A 22,566-nucleotide genomic window follows, 5' to 3' on the forward strand; every position below is an offset into this window, starting at 1 on the left:
TTAGGGGCTGGGGGTTTGATGGTTTTATTTGTTTGATTGAATTTTAAGGCTTTTTGTCAGGATTTTTTCCAAAGCTTATGTTGACAGCAAATTCCAACACAAGCAATTGATTCTTTACAGAACTAAGGGCTCTGACACACAAAGTGAGCACCAGGTATAACAATAAATAGAATAATAGAATAATAACAAAATAATATAATACAATAATATAATAATAATAGAATATAATATAGTAATATAACAATATAACAATATAATAATAATGCCCTCTGCAATACACACAGCTCAGCAACCCCGCTTCCAGCAAGATCCCTCCTTGGAATGCTCCATGTGCACAAAATGGACAATCCACCCAGCCAGAACATCTTGAGCTCAAAAACTTGCCATTAGTCCAAAAAACTGAGATGAACTTGCCAACATTAACTTGAATTTCACCAGCACCAACTGCTCTGCATGGAAAACTGCACAGGAAAATTTAAAGCACCTTCTTTTTGCAAGCCCAGCCTTTGTTTTTTGCTCAGGTACCAGGGATGTTTTGCTCTATCATCACATTTTAAGCTAATTAAATAGAAGGGCAAAAAAAAAAAAAAGTCATCCTTGTACATCCATTTCTGGAGAAACAAACCCCCTTAAGGCTCCCCAAAGGGCTGTATAAGATGTTCTATCTCTCTCCCCTATTACCAGCTTTTTATCGCAGGGTCTTGGCTCTGTAATTTACCTTCCTCCTCCTGAAAGCAGGTTAAGAGTTTCAGCTGTTAAAATAAAACCTTTCCTCTCAGCCAGGCACCTCCTGACTGAGTTTAATTTGTATCAAGAAGAAAAACACTCAAACTGTCCGAGATCCTTTTCCACAATTTCTGTGATATATGAGTGCATAAAATTAACTGTGCTCCAAGGGGCTCCTGAGCCTTTCAGAAGAGATGAAATTTGTAAATTTGTAGAAAAGGGAATTAAATTTTAACTTTAAACACAGCCTCAGGGAGGGTTTTTTAGCTCCAAACTGTAACTTTGTCTTTTTGACAGAGCAGAGGGCACAGGGAGATCTTTTCCAAACCTCCTTGCCATGGAGCTATTCAGATCTGCAACACCACCAGAGAACCCCCAAGGGCTGAATGCAATTCCCAGGTAAATACAGAAACTCAGTCTTGGACTGTTCTTACATACAGGTACTACAGAAGTCTTTGATATTTTGATTTAAATACACCCCAGTATTCCAGCAGGAAAAATATCTGCATCCCAGACACTGCACACAAGGAAATTCAAACTGTGCTTTCCCTTTGGGTATAATCATCTGCATTTCCAACCTCTACGTTTATTAAGAATCCAAATTATTCACTTATTAATTATCCCAGAGAAGCTGTGGCTGCCCCTTGGAAGTGTCCAAGGCCAGGTTGGACAGAGCTTGGAGCAGCCTGGGACAGTGGAAGGTGTCCCTGCCATGGCAGAGGGTGGCACTGGATGGGTTTTAATGTCCCTTCCCACCCAAATAATTCTGGGATTCTATAATTAATGAAATATCTCCTCCTCACTGAAGTGTGAGGGCTCTCATTTGGATCATCTGCAGGATTATTCTCAACCTTCACCACGTTGTCCCCTCTTCACACCCTGTGGTTTTAGAGCCTTTTTTGCACAGTTCTACATTTCCTGCACGTGGAAATCTGCCAAACCCATTTGGTTTTGGCTATTCCCATCTCCTTTGGAGATCAAAAACATTCTAACATTGAGTTGCAGTTCTCCCCTGAAAATAACGCTTTTTTACTTTGTGTTTTTTAAATAAACCATTTGAGATATCAACTGTTTAGAGATCCAGGTATTTTTCTTCTTGCTTAGGAAAAAAAAAAGAAGTCTCATGCAACACTAGAATTTAAAATCATTTAAATCTTAAGCCATTTTATTCATGGCTTTCACTCAAATCCTTGGACTCTGCCCAGTGAACCTTTTGAACAGGTTTTCTTATTTTTCCAGGTTTGTAAAAGTACAAGACTCAGAGATCTAGCTTGAACTTGAATATGAACAAAATCCACTTGTGATCAGAACACCCTAAGATAATTTCCTTGGTCATAAAAAGGGAAATTTCACATTCTGATCACCCACCACAGATGCAGCAAACACCACAAAACCACCTCCACAATAACATTAATAAACAAATGTTTCAAGAAATAGCATTCTTATCTTTCAGCTCTTATTGAACCTGACTGGGGTGAGTGTTTATTTATACATTTGGTTTCATAATCACCCAAGGCTCTCTCTTGAGCTCCTTCCCAGACTACCATTAGCATCACTCACCCACACCAGCATGAACACAGGCTCAGCATTCACTCCAGTGCAAAAAAGAACCAGTGGACTCTTTCCCACTTCTCCTCAAACTCAAGCCAACCTATTTTGCTCGAGGCAATTGTACATCTCTGTTCTTCCCATTTCACATCCATTCCTCCTCCTTCCTCACAAGCCTCTAAATAAGTTCCACCTCACTGCCCATTTCTGGGCTTCTCTTTCACTCTCCTGCACTTGCCATCGTTGTTGTTCCTCTCTCCCTCGAACAATCCTGCAGCTTTCCTGGAGTTCACTGAATGCTGAGCCAACCACATCCTCTGCTCTGCCTGTTCTTCTCTTTGCCACTTCATTATCTGGTGGTGTTTGGTTTTCTCTCATGTTATAAACTCAGCAAGCCCACATTACAGGGCTAATTTCTCTTGGAACTCCATCTCTCTGGAATCCTGCTATGCCTTATTTCAGCAGTGCTAAAAAATGCTGAATATTCCCTTCACCACTCTCCTCTCTCCAAGGTCGACCCCATCCTGGCTCCTCTCCTCAAAATCCCTCTGTCTCCAGCCCACCCTCAGAAATCTGTCATCCATCACTGCCTTTACTTCCATTCCATCTAATTTGAGGGAAGTAAATAAACAAAAACACCCAATTCCCCCTAAAAAAACCCTAAAAACAGACCTGTGCTCTTTGTACTGTTCCAGTTAATTCTGACAGGGAAGGGGTCTGAGCAATCAAGTGGAGGGGGAAAGGGGAGGAACTGGATGATCTTTAAGGTCCCTTGCAACCCAAACCAGTCTGGAATTCCATGATTCTCACAACTTCTCTTAGTTCAGTATTAAACAGTGACAAAACCAGGTTTTGCTGCCTCCATCCCATACGATGCACATGATTCACAACCCTGCCTTACAAGTTCTTTCTGAAGAAAAAGTGTTGCTGTAAATCTTTTACAGGGAGGGGGAAAGCAATTTATACTCTCACGACCTCTTTTGACTTCATTTCCAACATTCATTCCTGACAGCTCTTACAGCTCTCCAAATTACACAGTTGGGAAGTAAAAATCTAGCAAGTGACATATTCTGTGAGTTGGTCTAAGCATAAATTCCTTTCTGAGCTGCATTCAAGAAATCACTTTGACTATTTGCTCAGCTTTTGTTGCATGCACAGCCTCAGTGTGATGAGCAGCTATTCTCCGGCTCAGGCTTCAGCATCTCTGAGACTTCCTGGAGGAAATTGGGGCTGCTGTAGGGCAGTTGATTTGCTGGTAAGGAAATGTTGCTTCTCCGGAAAAATGCAGCCTGTTTGACAAACTGTTGGGTGACTTTTCTCACAGTCAGCAGCCACAAAAATGCCAATTATTTCCAAGTAGTTTCTTGTGGAGATTATTCCTTTTCAAGTGAGATCTCAAGCAGTGTGGTGCATGAGGAGACATGTCCAGTGCCAATGCTCACAGTCCCAGGGCTGTCCTCCCCAGCCTCCAGCCAGGAGCACATTTACACCAGCAGCTCTTCTCCTGCATTCCCATCCCATCCCATCAATTCTGTGATTCATTATTGCCTTCAGTTTCTCTTCACTCTGGCCACTTTTCCAACCAAGAACCTGTCATCCTCTCACACCTCATATTTCTTCCTCTCCCATTGATTTTTCCTTGCTGCCAGCTCTCAAAAAGCAGCAATCTCTGCTCCCCCAGGGAAAGCTCCTTTTGGCCCCTGTGCTGACATAATGCAGTAACAGCACTCAAGTGAAAGCATCAGTTACAAGGAGACCCTGGGAAGCAGGTCAGGACCTCAAGGATTATTAAATTATGTCACTTAAACTCTTCACTTTCCAAATCCTCCTCCAAGACAGCCACAATCACTGCCTGGTAATTAACCTGATACTTGTATTGTCATCTCTTCCAGCAGGCTTAGCTCCCAGCAGGAGCATCAACAGAGCAGGCAGGGACTGTCCTCACAGGGTGCAGCTCCAGACACTGCCAGCACAGCTGGGTGACACTGGGGTGCACAGACAGCCACCTCCCTTCTGGAAAGGGAATCTGCCAGAGCTCCTCACTCCATCCTCAAACATCCACCCCAAAGCAGGGCAGGGTCCACACAAAGCCACCAGCTCAGGGTGCTGGGGAAGGATGAGCATGGAGGGGACACAAAGGACAGGGATGAAAGGACAGGGAGAAACATCAACACTGACATCTGCTGATACTCAGGAGGCTCTGGAGAAGGGCTGGGCAGTCCCAGCTGACAGGTAGCACACCTGTGCCTCAAGGCCAACAGCAGCACTGGCAGAGCACAAAGAGCCACCTGTGGATTGTCACAGCAGGATCCTGTCCAGACAAGGGCAGGAGCTGCTGCTGCTGCACCTGAAGCCAGTGATGGAATATCATCAATGTTACATGAAGGGCAACCAAACACTACAAGGAACATTGGCTTTTTCTGGCTTAAACACGCTGCCCTCAGACCCTTGTCCAGCTCATTTGCACCTGGAGCAGCAGAGGATGCTCACCTCAACAGTGTTTGCTCCAGCCCCAGCTCAGAAGGACCTGAAATATTAATGTGTTTGTATCAGAAAAGGACAAAGGAGGAGACACTGCTGGAAGCAGTGAATGAGTGGGAAGAGCAACCAGACAAGCTGCAAATCGATGCTATTTGTGGGAGCAGTGCCAGTGGATGAACTCAGAACACCATGTACTCTTCAAAGTTGTTCTAACAACCACCTTCTGCAATCTCCTGCATGCCAAGTTAACCCCGTGACTGAGGACATCCAGCCCTTCTGCTGTGTGCAAAGAAGAATCCAAACCTCCCTCTTTCATTTTTTAATAGATAAATGTATTAAAAAACCACGACAGACTTACACACACTCACACATGTAAGCCTAACTTTGTGTATCTGTGAGTGGCTATATGCAAGTGTAGGTCTAAAATATCACTAAAAGTTAAATAAGGCTGAGCTTGGTACCTTTTGTAATTAGGGCAGATGGAGTCATGCTACAGGTTCTCCCCAAAGGACTGAGCCTGCACTTTGTGGCAGTGCAATACAGTCCTGTTGCAGCAGTGAACGTCATTAAGGGACAGAAAAAAAGAAGATGAAAGCTGGGAAGGGAATTGGCAACAGCCCAGCCTCCTGTATTTAAGTTTTACTCCTCATATACATGTGGCTATAGAAGCAATGTGAAGTTTTGTGCATGTTTTGCTGCCCTAAATCCAACATTACAGTCAAAACAGCACTAAAAACCATGTCAGGAGCCACCTGAGACACCCCCAGCAAACACCCACCAAAACCATCACATTTATCTGGGCTGTTGCAAGTGCAATGCCACAGGCAGGCTGCTCAATGCCACAGGCAGGCTGCTCCTCTGGAGGAATCATAACTGAATTTCCACAAGGGAAGAACAAATAACAGCCCACGACCTGCTCAAATACTTTCCTAGAAAGGAGAGATCCAATTGCTTTTGACTCAGCTTCACACAAGAGTCCCAAACCTGGCTGGAACTTCATAAAGAGCCTTCCCCATCCTCCACTGCTCACTCTTCCCCCATAAATCCTTCCTGTCACCTCCACTGGACTCTCATCCCTCACTGCCCTCCAAGCATTCTGCTGGTGATGACAAGGATCACACTGCTTTTCCCTCTCTCTCTCTCTTAGAGGCTTTTATTTAATTATGCTTGCAAAAAAAACAAAAGAAAAAAAAGTACTATCAAGGAAAAGAAAAATTTCTTTTGCTGTCAACTGCCTTGTGCATTTGCCAGCGTTAAAGGGGATGCAATATCAACCTCTGCTGTTCCCCAGCCAGCCTAGTTCCACATAGCATCCCTCAAAATGGGAGAAAGGTGAAGGAGGCATGGGAAGTAAAAAGCTGTCCTGTAGGGGATCAGAAGGTGTATCAAGAGAGGCTTGATAGCTGGAATTAGCAGATATTATCACAAGAGAGTTCAGCTGGAAGCAGAAGGGAGACACAAAATATCTCAAGGAATGGCAGTCTAATGCATGAAATCACCTGTCTGGAAGCCAGCAGGTCCCAGTCTCTGTCACTATCTGTCATCAAAGCTCCTCATACTCTCTGAAAAGAGCCTGGCCCAGGACATAAAGCACATAAAGCACTCTGCACTGTTATCTGAGGCAGCTCCACAGCCAGATGACTTCCCCACACAACACAAATCCAGGTAATTTAGTGCCAGATCCTGTCAAAGCCATGCTGTGGTTTTCCCAGCCAGCCAGAACACTGAACTGCACCACAATTTGCAGTTATAGAGGCTCTCCTACTTCAGCAGCTGTTCAGAACTTGAGGCAAAAAAAGGTAAAAGAGGAATTGCTGTTGATAAAAGAATAAGTAGCTGTAAAGAATCTGAAAAATAGACAGCACTCAGCAGCTTCACTCAGGGAAGATCCTTGTAGAAAACTCAGGTTCGTTCAGATGGCTTAGATCAGTGATTTGAATTTAACAAAATCACTCTCAAGATGGGATTGGAAATCAGGACTCTGAGCTTCTCATTTCACCCTGACACTAATTCAGCTGGGCAAACATGAACTCATTCCTCAGGGCTTCCTCTGCCTGCCTTTGGGGCTGGGAAATCCTGGGGTTTGCTGTTTGTGGGTTGGGGTTTGGTTTGGGGATTGGGTGGTTGAGGGTTTCCCTGGATGGTTTGGATTTTCTGGGCTTTGTGTTTGTTGGTTGTTCTAAACACGAGTTCACACCTGAGATGCTGCTAGGAAAAGAATAATTTTCAGTTATGTATTACCAAGAGACACAGTCAAAGATGAAAAGAGAACAATTCCTCCCAGGGCCATGTCTTCCAGCTCTGTTCCTGAACCTCATCCACCTCCAATTCCCACAGCCACGGGCTGTGCACAGCGTGCCTGAGGTGCCACTAACCTGAATTCACCTGAAATAGCTTTGGAGTGTCTTACAGCTTCAGCAAATGAAGTAGCCATGGTTTGACAAAATCACAAAAATGCAAGGAACTGGCAAAAAAATTCACACGTTTAAAAAAGGCAGAGCAAATTAGCCTTAATGTGGAGGGTGCAGTGACATTCAGCTGTGGAGCTGCCTGATATCATTAATGCTGATAAAGAACAAAAGCCTGACAAGTGTAATCCTGATACTTCCCTTTGTGTGATTCCTTTGAGGATTACACAGCAATTAAAGATTTCTAACAGTGTTATATTTCCAAAGGACAATGCTCCAATCCCCTGAGGAAATCATAAGCCATTTACAGATTCTTCTTGGGTTTCAACTTTTCAGAGAGAAAAAAGCCATGGACATTTAGCTGTCGTAATTAGATGAACAGCTTAACATCTGAAAAATATTTAAAATGTCTGTTATTTCCAGAATGTAAAACATGATTTCCTGCCCAGCAGGACCAGTGTGCTGCAGCACTGGCAGCTGAAGGTTCTTTTTCTGCAATTTATCCCTGTGTTCCAAGAGTCAGTGCACTAATACCTTTCTACACTTGTTCAGCAATTTCTCTACCCAGAAGTGACTGGTAAGAGGGAGATTCTGGTTGTTAAAGAGAAACAGAAAAGGTGTTGAATTTAAAAAAACAAAAATTGCTGCAACTTCCCCCCTCAGCAGGTATTTCGGAAAGCTGGTTTCTGGTCAGCACACCACAGCTTTATGGGAAGGGTTTACCAGTAAGCCCAGTTCCACACCACCTAAAAGCCCAGCTCTGGAAAATTTTGGGAGTTAACAGCTGTTGCTGAGGCCCTTGAGACCTGCCTGGTCTTCAGTCATCTCACCAACACTGCAGCCATCCTTCAGAACTCAATTCAGACAAAGTGTGCACTTGCACAAAAAGCTCACTGCATTGAAGGTTCCATCACCTGCAGGTGTTTGAAGGGTGCAGGCAGTGCACAAATCATTTGAATTCAGCAGCAGATCAATCAGAAATGCTCTAGAGGGTTTGATCCTTTCTCCTCACCCACTGCTGTCCTCCCAAGAGTACAAAAAGCAAGGAACACCCATCTCAACAGATGCTCAGAGTTGTGACCCTGTGTTCTCACAACCTACTCTGCAGGCTGGAATGAACCATGGAATAATTGCCCCAGTCTCAGCAGCACTGCCAGGAACAAAGGTCAGAGCCTGGGCCTGTTCACCTGCTATTGATTGGCACAAAAATCAAATTAATGGGAATCCTCTCTCACACACAACAAAGTGCAAATAAGATCAAGAGAACAAGAGCAAAAACTACCATCTCCAATGGTTAATAAAGATCAAAACCAAAGCAGCAACAACAAGAAAAGAACTGACAGACTAAGATAAGCATTTTAAACAAGTCGCTCAGTGAAGAGAAGCCCTTTCACTCTATCAACACATGGTTGGCTTCTCTCATCTCCTCTGGGATCATCTGGACACAGCAGAAGTGACATTGGATGAGTCACCCTTTAGCTGGCAGAACAGTTTCAGAAAATTCACACTGCAACATTTTTTCTCAAGTGCACCTGCAGCAATGGCACCATCAAATTAGAAGGTTTCCCCAAAATGGGTCAAATTTTAGTCTCTAGAAAGCAAGGCTTATGTCAACTGTATTTCAGCAGGGAGGGAATTATTTAACAGATTAACCATTGTCCTTTAAAAATCACTTGGAAGCTTTTAAATTGAGTTTTGACTTGATCTGACCAGATCCAGTGACTGGAGCTGCCCACCAATAGGGCCACCAGCAGTGTCCCTCCAGAAAGGCTCCCAGGGAGTCAGGATCATTTTCCCCTGACAGAACTGTCCTTGTTAGCTCCTCAAGGAACTCCACAGGGAAGGAAACTTCAGTTTCTAGTCTGTTCCTCTCCCCTGAATCGACAGACCTCAGGAACAGATGCCATTGAGTCAGTAGAGGGAACAAAACAGTTTGAGCCACAAGTCGAGCCTTGGGAGCTCACGAACATGCTTGAAAATTAACATCTTGTCTGCAACCCTTCATCCTGCAGTGCTTTTCTTCTGAAAGCAGAGATGGCAGAGCCTCGTCTCTTATGCAAATGACACGTGGCATTTTAAAGGTTCTGACTTGAAGGCAGTAAACAAAAAGACATCGACAAGACTCTGGTATTTTCTTAGTGCCCACAATTATGGGTGGCACAGGAGGGTTTTGGAGGGGTTCAGGGAGAAGAAAGCCACCAGTTGACCAAAAAACCAATTACGAACACCTACTGCTGCTTTCATTCCCCATAAGCACCTAGAACCCCAATTATGTTAATGTCAGGGGAAAAAAACCCAACCCTATAGCAGGTTTTGAAAGGTTTATAACAGATTCCACAGAAGGGGATAAACAAAACTTTTAAAAAGCAAAAATATCATTTGGCTAATGCCCTCTGCATTAATGCTGGCATTCTTCAGAGATCCTCCCCCATGTTTGCAAAAGGCAGCCAGAGCATGGAGACACTTTCAACAAATAGCACGGTGAGTCAGTGGGGCTCTGAGCTGTGGGCAGGAAGGAGATGACAACGTCCATGGAGTCACTGAAGTCTCCAACGTGATTCATGTCATAACATGGATCCCAAACAGTGACTTAGGGTTTAGGCACCAACCACGTGGGTATTTCTGTATCCCTGCCCAGGCACTCACCAGCAAACATGGCTTTGTTACAGCAAACATCCCAGTCCATCCACCAAAACCACCTCCTCCTTCCTCCCCAGATAAACAGTTGGGACAGCCTGGAATGTGACACCAAACCAGTCCTTGCAGGGAGGTAGAGTTTGGACCATTTCATAGAATCACTGGATTGTAGAAAAGCTTGAGTGGGAAGGAACCTTAAAGCTCATCCCATTCCATACCTTCCACTATCCCAGGTTGCTCCAAGCCCTGTCCAGCCTGGCCTTGGACACTGCCAGGGATCCAGGGGCAGCCACAGCTTCTCTGGGCACCCTGTGCCAGGGCATCACCTCCCTCTGAGCACCATATGCTCCCCTGTCACTCAAGACTGCTTTCAGAAAGTAGAACAGCTCTGTTTTTAACCTGAGAGTTCTGCAAAACTCCAGGAGCTTGACAGTGAAGCTGCAGATCACCACAGGCAGAGGAAAGCAGGAAAATGCCTGTATGTGACAAAGCTGACAAACCCTTCTTCACACACCAAAAGGCCTCACACCATCGTGGTTAGTCACAAAAGATGTCAGCTTTAGTTCCTGTCAAACCCTGTCATTTCACCTTTAATGAGGGATCCCAAAAAAAGAAAAAAAAAAACAAATAAATTTTGTGGGTGTGCTTAGCACATTCCAGCACAGACCTGCTTCTCCAAACACCATCCCAAGCCAACACAACCCCTCAGCCAGAGCAGCACTGAGTGTGGGAAGAGATCCTGAAATCCTGAGCACATGGAACTCAACAGAGATGGTGCAAGCAGCAACCCAGCCCAGCTCTGCCTCTGCTGGGAGTTCCACCAGAACTGCCTCCTGCACTCCACAGGCACAATTTTGGATCAGATCTCCAAGGGGAGCCTTGGACTCCTCCTTCCCCTTCACTCCTACAAAAAATAATTTCTTCCCATAGAACTAATCCCAATTCACATGTTTTCTGGCTTCAGAGCTATGCTAATTCTGCCTATAAACAGATACACATTCAGTGTTTAGCTTTTAGCTCAGGAAGCAGAAAAGGGCCTGAATAACAAGCTCAGAACTTCAGAAATCTTCTAATTTTAAATATAACAATCAAACGAGCCACGCATATTTATGACTTCTATTTCTGCACTTAACTAGGTCTGAGAAACAAAAAAAAATGAACATAACAGAAGTTAAACAAGGATAAATACTACAATTCTGAAATGAACAGCTGCTTTAATAACTATAATAATTGCACACTCCCTGAAAAACCTGACAAAGCTGTGAAGTCAGCTCTGCTAACTCTGTGCAGTAGACACTTCCAGGGAGGCCTCAGCCAAACTTCTTATGGCACTAAATTTATTCAAATCTCCATTTAGTGCACATTCCTGCAATTCCTCCAAACCTGATTCAACAGGCTGCACTCCTCTCACTGGGAGGAAGTAACCCAGAGCACAGACAAGCACTGAGCAGGACCTGCTGGTTTGGCAGTGACCTTTTTTAGGTTTATCTTTCTCTTCAAACCAAGCCTAGTAACCCCATTCATCAATCACTTATAAAAACTTTCCAGGCAGTGATGCCTGATGGGTTTTTTGGTTTTTTTCACTATACTTTTATACCCTTTTTATATGCTCTTTACCCTTTTCCATTCCTGTACTTTTTACTCTCTGTATTTTAGCCCCACATGTTAATAACCCTTGTACTCTAGCCTTGTTCAGAATTCTTTGAAGAAGACGAAACAATCTCCACAATATCAAGAACATGAGGCACCAACCTTGAAAGAGCCCCATCACTGGGACATGTTTTTGTAAACTAAGTTGTAACCTTTTGGGGGGGAGGTAATTTGAATAAGGGGGCAATTACTTCATTTGTTAAGTTTCTTATTGGTGAATTTTAGATAGGTATGCTAATTGGTGAGGTCCATAAAATTGTACACTCGTTGTACCCAGGAGCTCTTTTCGTCATGGTGCACCTGGGACCCTATTAAACCAAGGTAATACCCTTTTCCCTACACTGCAGTGTCTGCGTCTCAATTTTTACCAGCATTTTAGGCATCAGCAGAAGGGACTTTCTGTGCTTTCAACTTCGGAAGCCCTTATGATTACCAACAGACAACAGGACTGTGTGTGCCTGGCATGGAGCAAAGCCCAGTTTCCCAGCTGGCTGGTCCCTCAGTGCCCCTCTCACCACTCCAATGAGGTCTCCCCGGCCGTACTCCCCAGTCAGGTGCTTCTTGCCATCGTCCATGCGCAGCACGGAGCGCAGGCGGCCGTTCAGCACGATGTACGTGCAGTCAGACTTGTCCCCCTGCCTGCAGGGAAAAGCAGAAATAAATACCATTAGTGAGGCATCTCTGCTCAGCAAGGCTTGGAATAAGTTGGTGATTTTCCCTGCCTGGCTTGGAAGACACAGGGAAGTGTTTAATTGACACTTAAACATAACAAGCAAACAAGAAATGGAAGAGGCACTTGTTAAAAGGTGACTGGAAATCTGTTTAATGTGTAAATGTGCAGTTAGTTGAGGCAAGGAATGACAGGAGAAGGGGGAATGGCTTCAAACTCAAAGAGAGTAGGTTTAGATGGGCTATTGGGAAGGAATTGTTCCCTTTGAGGGTGGGCAGGTCCTGGCACAGGGTGCCCAGAGAAGCCCCTGGATCCCTGACAGTGTCCAAGGCCAGGCTGGACAGGGCTTGGAGCAACCTGGGATAGTGGAAGGTGTCCCTGCCCATGGCAGGGGTGGAATGAGATGGGCTTTAAGGTCCCTTCGAAGCCAAGGCAGTGTGAGGCTCCACGTCAGGACTGGAAGGAGATGACCAGGATGTGAGTGCAGCCCAGGGGACACTGCAGGCTCACTGCTGTTACACAGAGCTCATTCCCACTGCAGTGGTCAATGTGGATATGCAAAGAAATTCTGCAGGCCACAAAGAAAAAACCCCAAGTGGCTCCAGATCTGGATTCCTGTTGGTGCACACCCCTCAGCCTAGCAGGAAGTTTTTGCCATACCCAGCTGGCACGGTTAGGAGTGCTGTTTGGAATGCAGAGTTCAGCACATGGATGGAATGCCACACTTCTGGTGGTGGAGTTAAAACAAGTGCAGGGAATTGCAGAAGATTTTAACAAGATATTGACAGCTAGGATTGCTTTGATGCACAGAGTAATCCAAAACTTCCATCAGCATTGGTGCTGCAGGTATGGGTATGAAAATCACAATTATACAGATCATGCTCTAAATGAGACTGTTATTCTCCCACCACTGCAGCAACCACATAACATCTCAATTGCATCCTAGTACACAGCCATAAAACTAAGTTATCCCAAGGTAACTGTTGCCCCTTAAACACAAAATTCCTATTTTCAATTTACTACTGAATAAGCCTAACTGAATTACCTTTGAGTTTTGCCGTTTATTTCAGAAAGGCTGAAAACATCTGTGCAATAGATGTCCATGGCCTCAAAAATGCAGAAACTACCACCAGAACACAGATCTGCCTGTGTCTTAATCAATTATATCACTTTAAAAGCTTGGCAAGACAACAGAAAAGGATGAGAAACAGTATGAAATTATTTAGTTACACCTGGAGACAGGAGACTGAAGTGATGTTGAAGGTACTGCAGAAAGAAAATAATCTCAAAATACAAACCTGATGGAATGGTTGATAAACACAGCCTGAGGTTCTCATTCTACACATCCCCCAAGGAAGCACAGCTCTTTAAGCAGAGAAATTTCAACAAACACTCAATTTTGTCCACATCTCACCTGTAAACAGCTCGTCCAGCCTCGACCTCCATCCAGTCCAGGGCAAAGTCAATTTGCCTGACAAAGGGGGACATTCTCTTCACCACGGTGTGAGCCACCCCCAGCACCACACTGGGCTGCTCCCTCATGATCCTGAGGAGAAGGGAAAGGGTTATTCAAGCAGCTCCCCAAAAGAGGAATGGGTGTCCCCAGGCCCCACATGCCAGTGCAGCTGGGCAGGAATTCCCAAGGCAAAGGCACACCCTCACCAGTGATTCTGACACAACTCAGGGCTGCCCAGCCTTCCAACCCAGCCCAAATGGAGTGGCACTCAGAGTGCCACTGTCCTAGCAGCAGCATGCCAGTGCTGCTGTCTGGCCCAACTCCCTTCTCCCAGTGCAGCTGGATGGCCAGGAGCCATGGGAGCTCATTTCCCTCCTCATTTCCATCCTCATTTCCCCCTCACACAGGTCTCTCATGACTCAGGAAAATGTTCATGCTGTCCCCAGGATCTCCCCTCCCTGCTGTTCTGCACATCCCAGTCTCTCACTCATTTTCCCCCACATATCACATCAGAATCTTTTCATATGTGAAGTCTGATGCTCTTAAAAATAAAAGACCTGCTCTGCATTTCAAATATTCCCTTTTCCATGTTGCAAAGACCACAAAGAACTGAGACATCTTCTAATAAAGATCCCAATCTTCACACTGAATGTTTTTAGTCGTGCTTAAAAAGTCTCTAATAGTAAAGACACCATGTAATTCAGTATATTCCTCAAACTGAAAAACTTTGAGAAGGTTCTGCCAGGACAATCTCAAACTCCACACTGATTGTGAAGCCTAGCAAAAATCACTCTCAGAGACACTTGGGAATTGCTCAGGAATGTCTTATCTCTTGTTCTTTTTAGACTGAAGATCACTGCACCCTGTCACCGTGGGAGTGAGCACTCAAATTCCTCCTGGAACACTCCCAGGAGGGAACGGATCACTCACATGTCAGGCTGCTCTACCTGTTAGAGCAGTTTATCTTTCCTGTTCCTGTGGAACACCAAGAGCAGACTACTGAAAAATCATTATTTCACAAGAGAAGTAACAATTCACAAAGAGGTTGATTCATGTCTGCAGCCCCAGCAGGAGCAGTGCACACAGAGGGAGCTGCATGAAACCTCTTTATGGGCACAGGCTGCTCCAAGCCCTGTCCAGCCTGGCCTTGGACACTGCCAGGGATCCAGGGGCAGCCACAGCTTCTCTGGGCACCCTGTGCCAGGGCCTCCCCACCCTCACAGGGAGCAATTCCTTCCCAATATTCCATCTCTCCCTGCCCTCTGGCAGTTTGAAGCCATTCCCCCTTGTCCTGGCACTCCATTCCTTATAAATAATCTCTCTCCATCTTCCCTCTACCTTCAGGCACTGCAAGGTCACAATTCAGTCACCCCAAAGCTTCTCCTCTCCAGGCTGAACAATCCCAGCTCTCCCAGCCTTTCCTCCCAGCAGAGCTGCTCCATCCTCTGCTCATCCTGGAGCTCCTCTGGACTCTCTCCAGCAGCTCCAGCTCCTTGCTGTGCTGTTCCCCAGGGCTGGGGCAGCTCTGCAGGTCTCTGGGGTCTCACCTGAGGGGGCAGAGGGGCAGAATCCCCCCTGCCCTGCTGCCCAGGCTGGGGCTCAGCCCAGCTTCAGGGGGTTCAGGGCTAGGCAGCTCCAGCTCTCACCCCCAGCACCCCCAGCTCCTTCTGCCAGGGCTGCTCCAGCTGCTGGATTGATCCCAGGGATTGCCCTGATTGCCTTCTCCCAGGGGCAGCTCCAGCACTTGGTCTGGCTAAACCTCCTGACATTCCTTCTGCATCCATATTCCCTTCACAAGGAAGATGCCAGATTGATTTAAAAAAATCTGCTTAGGAGACCCTGTTATGAGAGAGCTCCCCCTGCACAGAAATCATGTCAGCTTTGCATCTAACCTCACCCCTTAATAACAGAGGAAGAGAGAAAGGTGTGAAAGGAGCACTGTCACTCTTTGTTCCCTAACTGGATTACAGTTCCTTGGGGACCACTGTAACAGGCAGAATCTGAGAAAGCCCAAACAGAGATCCACAATGCAAGACTGTGACAGCAAAATCAGGGCCACCAGGAGCTCTGCACTGCCTGCACGAGGCACAGAACTGCCCTGAAGTCTCTAAAACATCAGCTCTGTCCTTCATTATTGCCCCTGCTGCAGCCAGAGCCCCAGAGCTGCCAGAGCTGAGGCCAGTGCAGCACACAGGAGCTTCCCTGGACACTGCTCTCCTCACCCAGGCCTCCAATCACTACTTTTGGAATAATGAAGCCTATAATTCCAGCCCAAATCCCTGAAATTGAAAGGGCAGAGATCCAGGGGCACATATCCCTATTTCAAGTTGAACTCACCACACTCATACCCCTGCACTTGAATGTGTACAAGGTAAATTAAACTGAACATCAGCTCTTACATTTGGAACACTTCAAATCCAGCCAGCAAACACCATTAGCTTTTCTCTCCTGACCCTCTTCTCTTGCCCTGATTTTTCCATGACACATGGAAAACACCCAGCCCTATCCCCCTTCTCAGCTGATTCAAACGTTAAATAAAGCTCCTAAAAATTCCTGAATGGTTTAGCTCATTGGTTTTACTCCACTTGCTTATTTAGCCCTCAAAAATCTCCTCCCACACAGGCTGTCTGCTGTCGTCAATAAAAGCCATTTACTCCTTTCCTCCCTCACAATATACATCTTAATACTTAGAGCATTCCAAATGCTTGAAGTACCAACAGGTTTCTTTTATTTCCAGCTGGAGCTCTCTTATCTCCCTCAGTGCCATGCAGCTTCTACACAAGAAATAATAGAGAAAGTAAAACCCACCCTTATGGAAGAGAAAAAAGGGTTTTTTCCCCCCAGTACCAGCCCAGTTTCCTTCCTCTCACATGGGCATCTCCATCCTTGCTCTTCTGCTTGGCACTGAGAAAATTAACATCCAAAGCTCTGTACTACAGAGGTTTCTGCAGGGACCTTGAGGATTCTTTATTAGAAAGCTCACCAAATATAACAATGAAAGGGCTAAATACTTTCTGTGAAAGCTTGGGACTGCTGCAGATATCCTTGGGGATGTGGCTGCAATGGGGTTTTCAATTTGGCTGCCAAAACTAAATAAAAGTCAAAGCATCAAAGCTTGCACTCTGCATCTACAGACAGTGATTTACTCATGGCAGCATCACAAAAAAGGCTCCTGCCCCAAAGTTTCAGGGGGAAGGAACTAATCCAACATCCAACACTCAATTCTCCACCCCAGGCTCTTTCCATGCCTGTGCTCTTTGCCTCATGGCAACCATTGACCATGTGCTTCCTGCTGACCCTCTCATTAATTATTGAGAAAAAACACATGGAAAGTTCCAGGGCAGCACAGAGGAGAAGAGGAAATACATGACAAGAATGGAAGAATGAAATTTTGGAGAATAACTGCAGTTCTTGTCAAATATCACCAAGTCTGTAAGCTAACAGAAAAATAAACTAATTAGGACAAAAACAATTCCTCTGAGATTCCAAGCAAAGGAGAAAGCCAAACATTGTGGGACTATCAGCACAGAATTTCCATAAAAATGCAATACATAAAAAAGAACTACATCTTACTTTATTAACAAGTTTTTCCTTCTCACAGAGTTCAAAGCAAAAATGGACCACCCTGAAGAAACCTGATGCTTTTCAAAGCCTTTCTCCAATGTCAATTTTAAATATGGGCACAGAAGTGCCATAAAGCCTGGGGTTCAGGACACATTGTGAAGATGAAATGCTGGAATATCACAGAGCTTGTAAAATGGAGAGAAGAGATAATAGACTTTAAGGGAGAAAGATTTGGAAAGGACACAAAAATGATGATGAGGTGATACAGTGATGGGTCTTGATCCCTGACTGGTAAGGGGTTAATGGAAGAAGAAAGGTGAGCTGGAATAAACAAGAGGTAATTCAGTTCTTGAGAGAGAAAACACAGGAAAATGAGCTTCAGCAAATGAGAGAAAGAACCCAGCCCTGAGTGAAAGGAAAAAAAAAAAGGAGGAAAAGGTAGAATCTGCCTGGCTGATTGAGACAACATAATGAAATTTCAAGTCAGAAACAAGTAGGAAAACAACAGTAGGAAAAGACAGAGAGAAAAAGTGGATGTTTAGAAGAACTAGTCTGGTACCACATGGAATGGCACAAGTGGGAAGCATCTCTCAGAAATTAGGCCAAAGAGTTGACAAGCACTTCCCAGCCTGGGGAAAACAGAGCTCATCACCAAGCACCTGCTGAGCACAGCAATCCAATCCCACAGCCCTGCAGCCTCCTGCCTCAGGTGGGAAAACCCAAATCCCAGAATAAGGATTCTGTGGTACAGTGGATTAGGAATACAAACAACTCCAATTATTGAGAAAGCAGGAAGGATGCAGAGATGTACAGTGTAACAGTAGAAAACACAACCACCCCCAGAACCTGGAACTCAGGATTCATAGCACATTCCAGAAGCTGGAAAAGGAGTTTATGAAAGGAAATTGTGCATTAGACACAAATTATGTGTGTGAACCTATTGTAACTCTAAATGACAGGATCACAGAAGAAATCAAGGACATTAATCATTATTATTGGCAACCAGGCTAACCACAGTCATCATATTGAATTTTTAATTACCTATATCCACCTTTAAGCATTAAGTCCCAAGTCAGGTGCTACTTCCAAGGTCCAGGAAGGAACCTGTCTTGCACAGGGGAATTATTCCTTAACCTCTTCTATTAGTGAGCATTCAAAACCCACAGTTACACCCAGACCAATCACTCACAACACACCCAACTCCCTGGCTCTGTCTGGGAACAGAATTAGGGAGGTTTTTTAGCAAAAAGGAATAATAAATCCAAGAAAAAGGGCCTGGCAAAACAGCAATTAACCCAGCAAAGTGCAAGCTCTGGGCAGACTTTCTCATTTGGGTTATGAAGTATACGAATCTTGGGCCATAATTCCCACCCCACTGGGTTAAGTGGTCTATAGGCCTTGAAGAAAGATGTCACCATTTAATATTCCCATGTTCCCTGAATTGCTTCCTGCTGGAGTTCAGCCACCTGACAGATGTGCCACAGCTCATCCAGGCACTGATCCCACCCCATAATCTGCATGCTTTGCTGTGGGATGCACTGCAGCAGCACAGACACCCAACACTGGCATTTAAAATCATGGGATCACAGCTGGAAAAGCCCTCCAAGATCACCAAGTCAAGTTGAACTGAATACCCCCTTGCCCACTAAACCACACCACAAAGTGCCACATCTACGCTTTTTCTGAAATGTGTCACCTCCAGGGATGGTGACTCCACCACTGCCCTGGGCAGCCTGTTCAGAAGTCTGACCACCCCTTCCAGTGAAGATATTTGCCCAATATCCACCCTGAGCCTCCCCTGGCCCAGCCTGAGGCTGTTCCCTCTCCTCCTGTCCCTGTTCCCTGGAGCACAGCCTGACCCCCCAGCTGTCCCCTCCTGTCACCAGCTGTGCAGAGCCACAAGGTCCCCCTGAGCCTCCTTTGCTCCAGGCTGAGCTCCTTTCCCAGCTCCCTCAGCTGCTGCTGGAGCTCCAGCCCCTTCCCAGCTCCATTCCCTTTTCTGGACACTCTCCAGACCCTCAACATATTTCTAAAGGTAAGAGGCCCAAAATTAAACCCAGGATTTAGTGTGTGGCCCCAACAGCACCCAGCACAGGGGGACAGTCACTGCCCTGGTCCTCTGCTCAAAAAGGCCACAAAAAATTTTTTTAATACTTCAAAAAACCCAAATCAATGTATATTTTAATGGCAATACTCACTCATAGAAATGGGCCTTGGAGATGGAGAGGAAGCTGCAGTCTCTGTTGGCCTTGATGGTGAAGATCAGAGGCTCCCCAGTGAGCACAGCCAGCTGACCCACAAGCTCCCCAGGGTGGGTGATGAAGAGGCAAGTGTCCTCCTCAGAGTCAATCTTCCTCTGGTACACGTGGAGCATCCCAGAGACCACAAAGCAAACATTGACATCCTGGAGCAAATGGGGGGAAAAAAAAAAAAAAGAGCTCAATACAAATCCCCCAAGATTTTTAAAGCAATTATCCCAGTGACAGCACTATCACGACCGATCTGTTTCCCAGAAAGCTCCCTGTAGCTTTTGAACAATTAGGTGGTAAAATAAGACACCATTGTGAATTATTAAAAGCAGGTTATGAATATATAAAACTAAGCAGGCACAATATTGAAAAATGCGTTTCTCTTTGGGTGGTTATGAAAAATGAAGGCTGCATCTTGGAGATATCAAGGAATAACAACAGGATTGGGAGTGGAGGAGATAATGGGGAATCAGAGCAGCAGGATGAGGGGCATGGCAGAGATAATGGGAATCCCAGCAGCAGGATGAGGGGCATGGCAGGTCAGCAGAGCACTGCAACTGGAGCTGCCCATCACCTGCTTTGCTTAGGCTCATCTATTCACACAGGATTATCATAAATGGAGCTTTTCATATCCTAAATACACTTTGCTATAAACAAATAATGCTGGATTCATTTTGTGTGGGGGAGAATACTTTACTGCAACTGAGTGACAGAGGCAAAAGCCCAAAGTGCAGGATGTGGGAAAAAGCTTCCCAGTCCTCACAGCTCCTGAGGAAGGATGAAGGAGGGACAGTCCCCACCTTCCCACAGGGTCCATCAGGGCTGACAACACCAAAGTACCACATTCCCACTCTGGCTGTGGCTGCAGCACCAGCCCTGAGTGCAGCAAGGCCCAGAGCTGGGGGTGTTTCACCTTCAGAAGAAATGGCTTCCAAGGGGGCAGGTGGGAATGCTTAATTTTCCATCAATGTGCATAAATACCTCATGCAGAGGGGCACAGACTGAGCCAGACTCACCTGGTCTCCCTGCCTGGACAGCACAGTGCCAGCAGTGACCTGGTGCAGTGTCACTTTGCCATTCAGCAATGCAGGATTCTGGAGAAGAAAGGGTGAGAGGCACAATTTACTGCTTTGTGTGATGAAGCACCCAAAAAAAGCAAGTAAGAATACTAAAGATGGTGTTATAAATACTTGAATCTCTAAAATAAGGCATGTATTTTTATATTTCTCTACCCAACAGACATTTCTACCAGAAGAAAAAAAAAAAAGGTTTGATCAATTTTAACTGATCACACTTGGATTCTTAATGATTTTCTATTTGTCAGTTTTCCCTCCCAGACTCTTTAAAGGGTCTATAATGAAAAGAGAGCTGTAGCAGCTGGCTTGAAAATCATGAAATAAGAAGTTACTTTCAAAGGCAGGTGAATCCAGAGGAGACTCTCTACACCATGGAGTAGTAACTGGACAAGATGATCCAACACTTGATTCTGTCAGGCCAGCCCTGGGCACACAGCTCAGCAGAGCAGCTTTCCACACACACTGCAGAGCAAAACCTTCCCAAGCTCATGAACTCCTGTGCTCAGGCACAGGAGAGCTGGAATCTCCCTCCCAACTGAAGAGCAGATAGGAGGGAGAGCAGATCTTCCCAAAAGCCACCCTCAGTCTGTACCCCAATCCCTTGCAAAGCCAAGGAGCTGAGCTGGCTGAGCTCAAACATTCCTTTCACCCAAACATTTCACCACCATAACCCTCAGTGCAACACACAACCAAGCAGGCATGGAGAAACTTTTCTTTCCATCTCAAAGAGCTGCCCACACAGTTTGGGGTCCTGTGTGCAGTCAGGATCAAACCCTAATGCTTCAGACCACCTTTGCTTTGGTATAACTTTCACCCAAACCAGCAAATCACAGAATCCAAACTGGTTTGGTTTCAAATAGACTTCAAAGCTCATCAATTCCACCCCTGCCATGGGCAGGGACACCTTCCACTATCCCAGGCTGCTCCAAGCCCTGTCCAGCCTGGCCTTGGACACTTCCAGGGATCCAGGGGCAGCCACAGCTTCTCTGGGCACCTCTGCTGGAGCCTCACCATGCTTAAAATGAAGAATTTCTTCCTAATAGCTGATGTAACCCTGCTCTCCTCCAGCTTCATGCCATTCCCCCCCGTCCTGTCACTCCATGCCCACAGTCCCTCTCCACCCTTCCCATAAATCTTCATACATTCAGCATTTTCTCATCACCCCTGAATGGGCTGGGGCAGCAAACAAGGCTCAGTTGTGGGTTCCATGTTAGGCTGAAGAGAGGCAGCACAGACCTGGCTCTCCCTGGGCGTTTGGCTGTGCCCAGGCTTTGCCACACAGGCAGAAGCACAAAAAGCAAGAGCTGCACTCACAGGAAGAACCAATCCAGCACAAGAGCAGAGCAGAATGTGACCTCAGTCATTAACCTCACTCCTGCAGGAAACCAGCAGAGCAGAGATGTAAACACTCCACCAGTGTAGTTGTACTGCCAGCTTTGAATTTTTCCATTTTGGGTTGGAAAAAATAGTGCAAGGGAAATAATCACAATTATTCTTTACACCTACTGCTGATAAAAAGAACATATTTTTGTCAAAAAATAGTTTTATTAAAGCCAATCTGTTTCATGGGAACATATCCAATGCAGAGAACCTGACAAGCACCTGTCAAAATATTTCAGTTCAGCAATAGCAACTAATTTCTATAATGTTTTTTTTTCTATATTTAGACATTTATGGTTGTATAGTATTATCTATTCTTAAAGACAAAGTTGTAACTCTGAAAGTGCCTCTCAGTAGGGGAATACAAGCTCCCCCATGAGCTCTACTTATCAAAAGCATTTTCAGGCTGCATTAGCTCTAAGAAAAATTGCTGCAAAGCTTTTCTTCATGTCTAGGACTCCTTAAGCATTGGGCTAGATTGTGCTCAGAGCTGTGAAAGCTTTATCATTGGAGATCTTTAAGAACAGCTTAGCCAAAAACCTGCCAGAAATGACTTGGCAATATCTGATTCTGCCTCAGGCATGAGCAGGGGCTGAGTGACCTCCCAGCAGCCCCTGATATCCTCCTCTGCTGTGCTATTGCTGCCCCATTAAGCAGTGGAAGAGCTGACAAGTCAAACCCATCATCTTCTCACCCTCAAATGGGTGAGACCAGCAAACTC

General features: G+C 45.4%; 1 protein-coding gene across 2 annotated transcripts in view; it reads right to left on the bottom strand.

Moving 5' to 3' along the window:
- The window catches only part of PNPLA7 (patatin like domain 7, lysophospholipase), a 123,859-nt gene that overhangs the window by 75,033 nt on the left and 26,260 nt on the right, over window positions 1-22,566 (bottom strand). For both annotated transcript variants that reach the window (XM_085076430.1, XM_085076429.1), the window contains exons 16-19: window positions 20,406-20,483; window positions 19,339-19,544; window positions 13,535-13,666; window positions 11,966-12,089 (exon numbers count right to left, since the gene is read on the bottom strand). In XM_085076430.1, coding sequence (XP_084932556.1) covers window positions 11,966-12,089; window positions 13,535-13,666; window positions 19,339-19,544; window positions 20,406-20,483 — 540 coding nt within the window. The remainder of the gene's footprint in view (window positions 1-11,965; window positions 12,090-13,534; window positions 13,667-19,338; window positions 19,545-20,405; window positions 20,484-22,566) is intronic.

The sequence above is a fragment of the Lichenostomus cassidix genome, chromosome 17, assembly GCF_008360975.1.
Source record: "Lichenostomus cassidix isolate B80296 chromosome 17, HeHo_3.0, whole genome shotgun sequence".
NCBI classification, from domain to species: Eukaryota; Metazoa; Chordata; class Aves; order Passeriformes; family Meliphagidae; genus Lichenostomus; species Lichenostomus cassidix.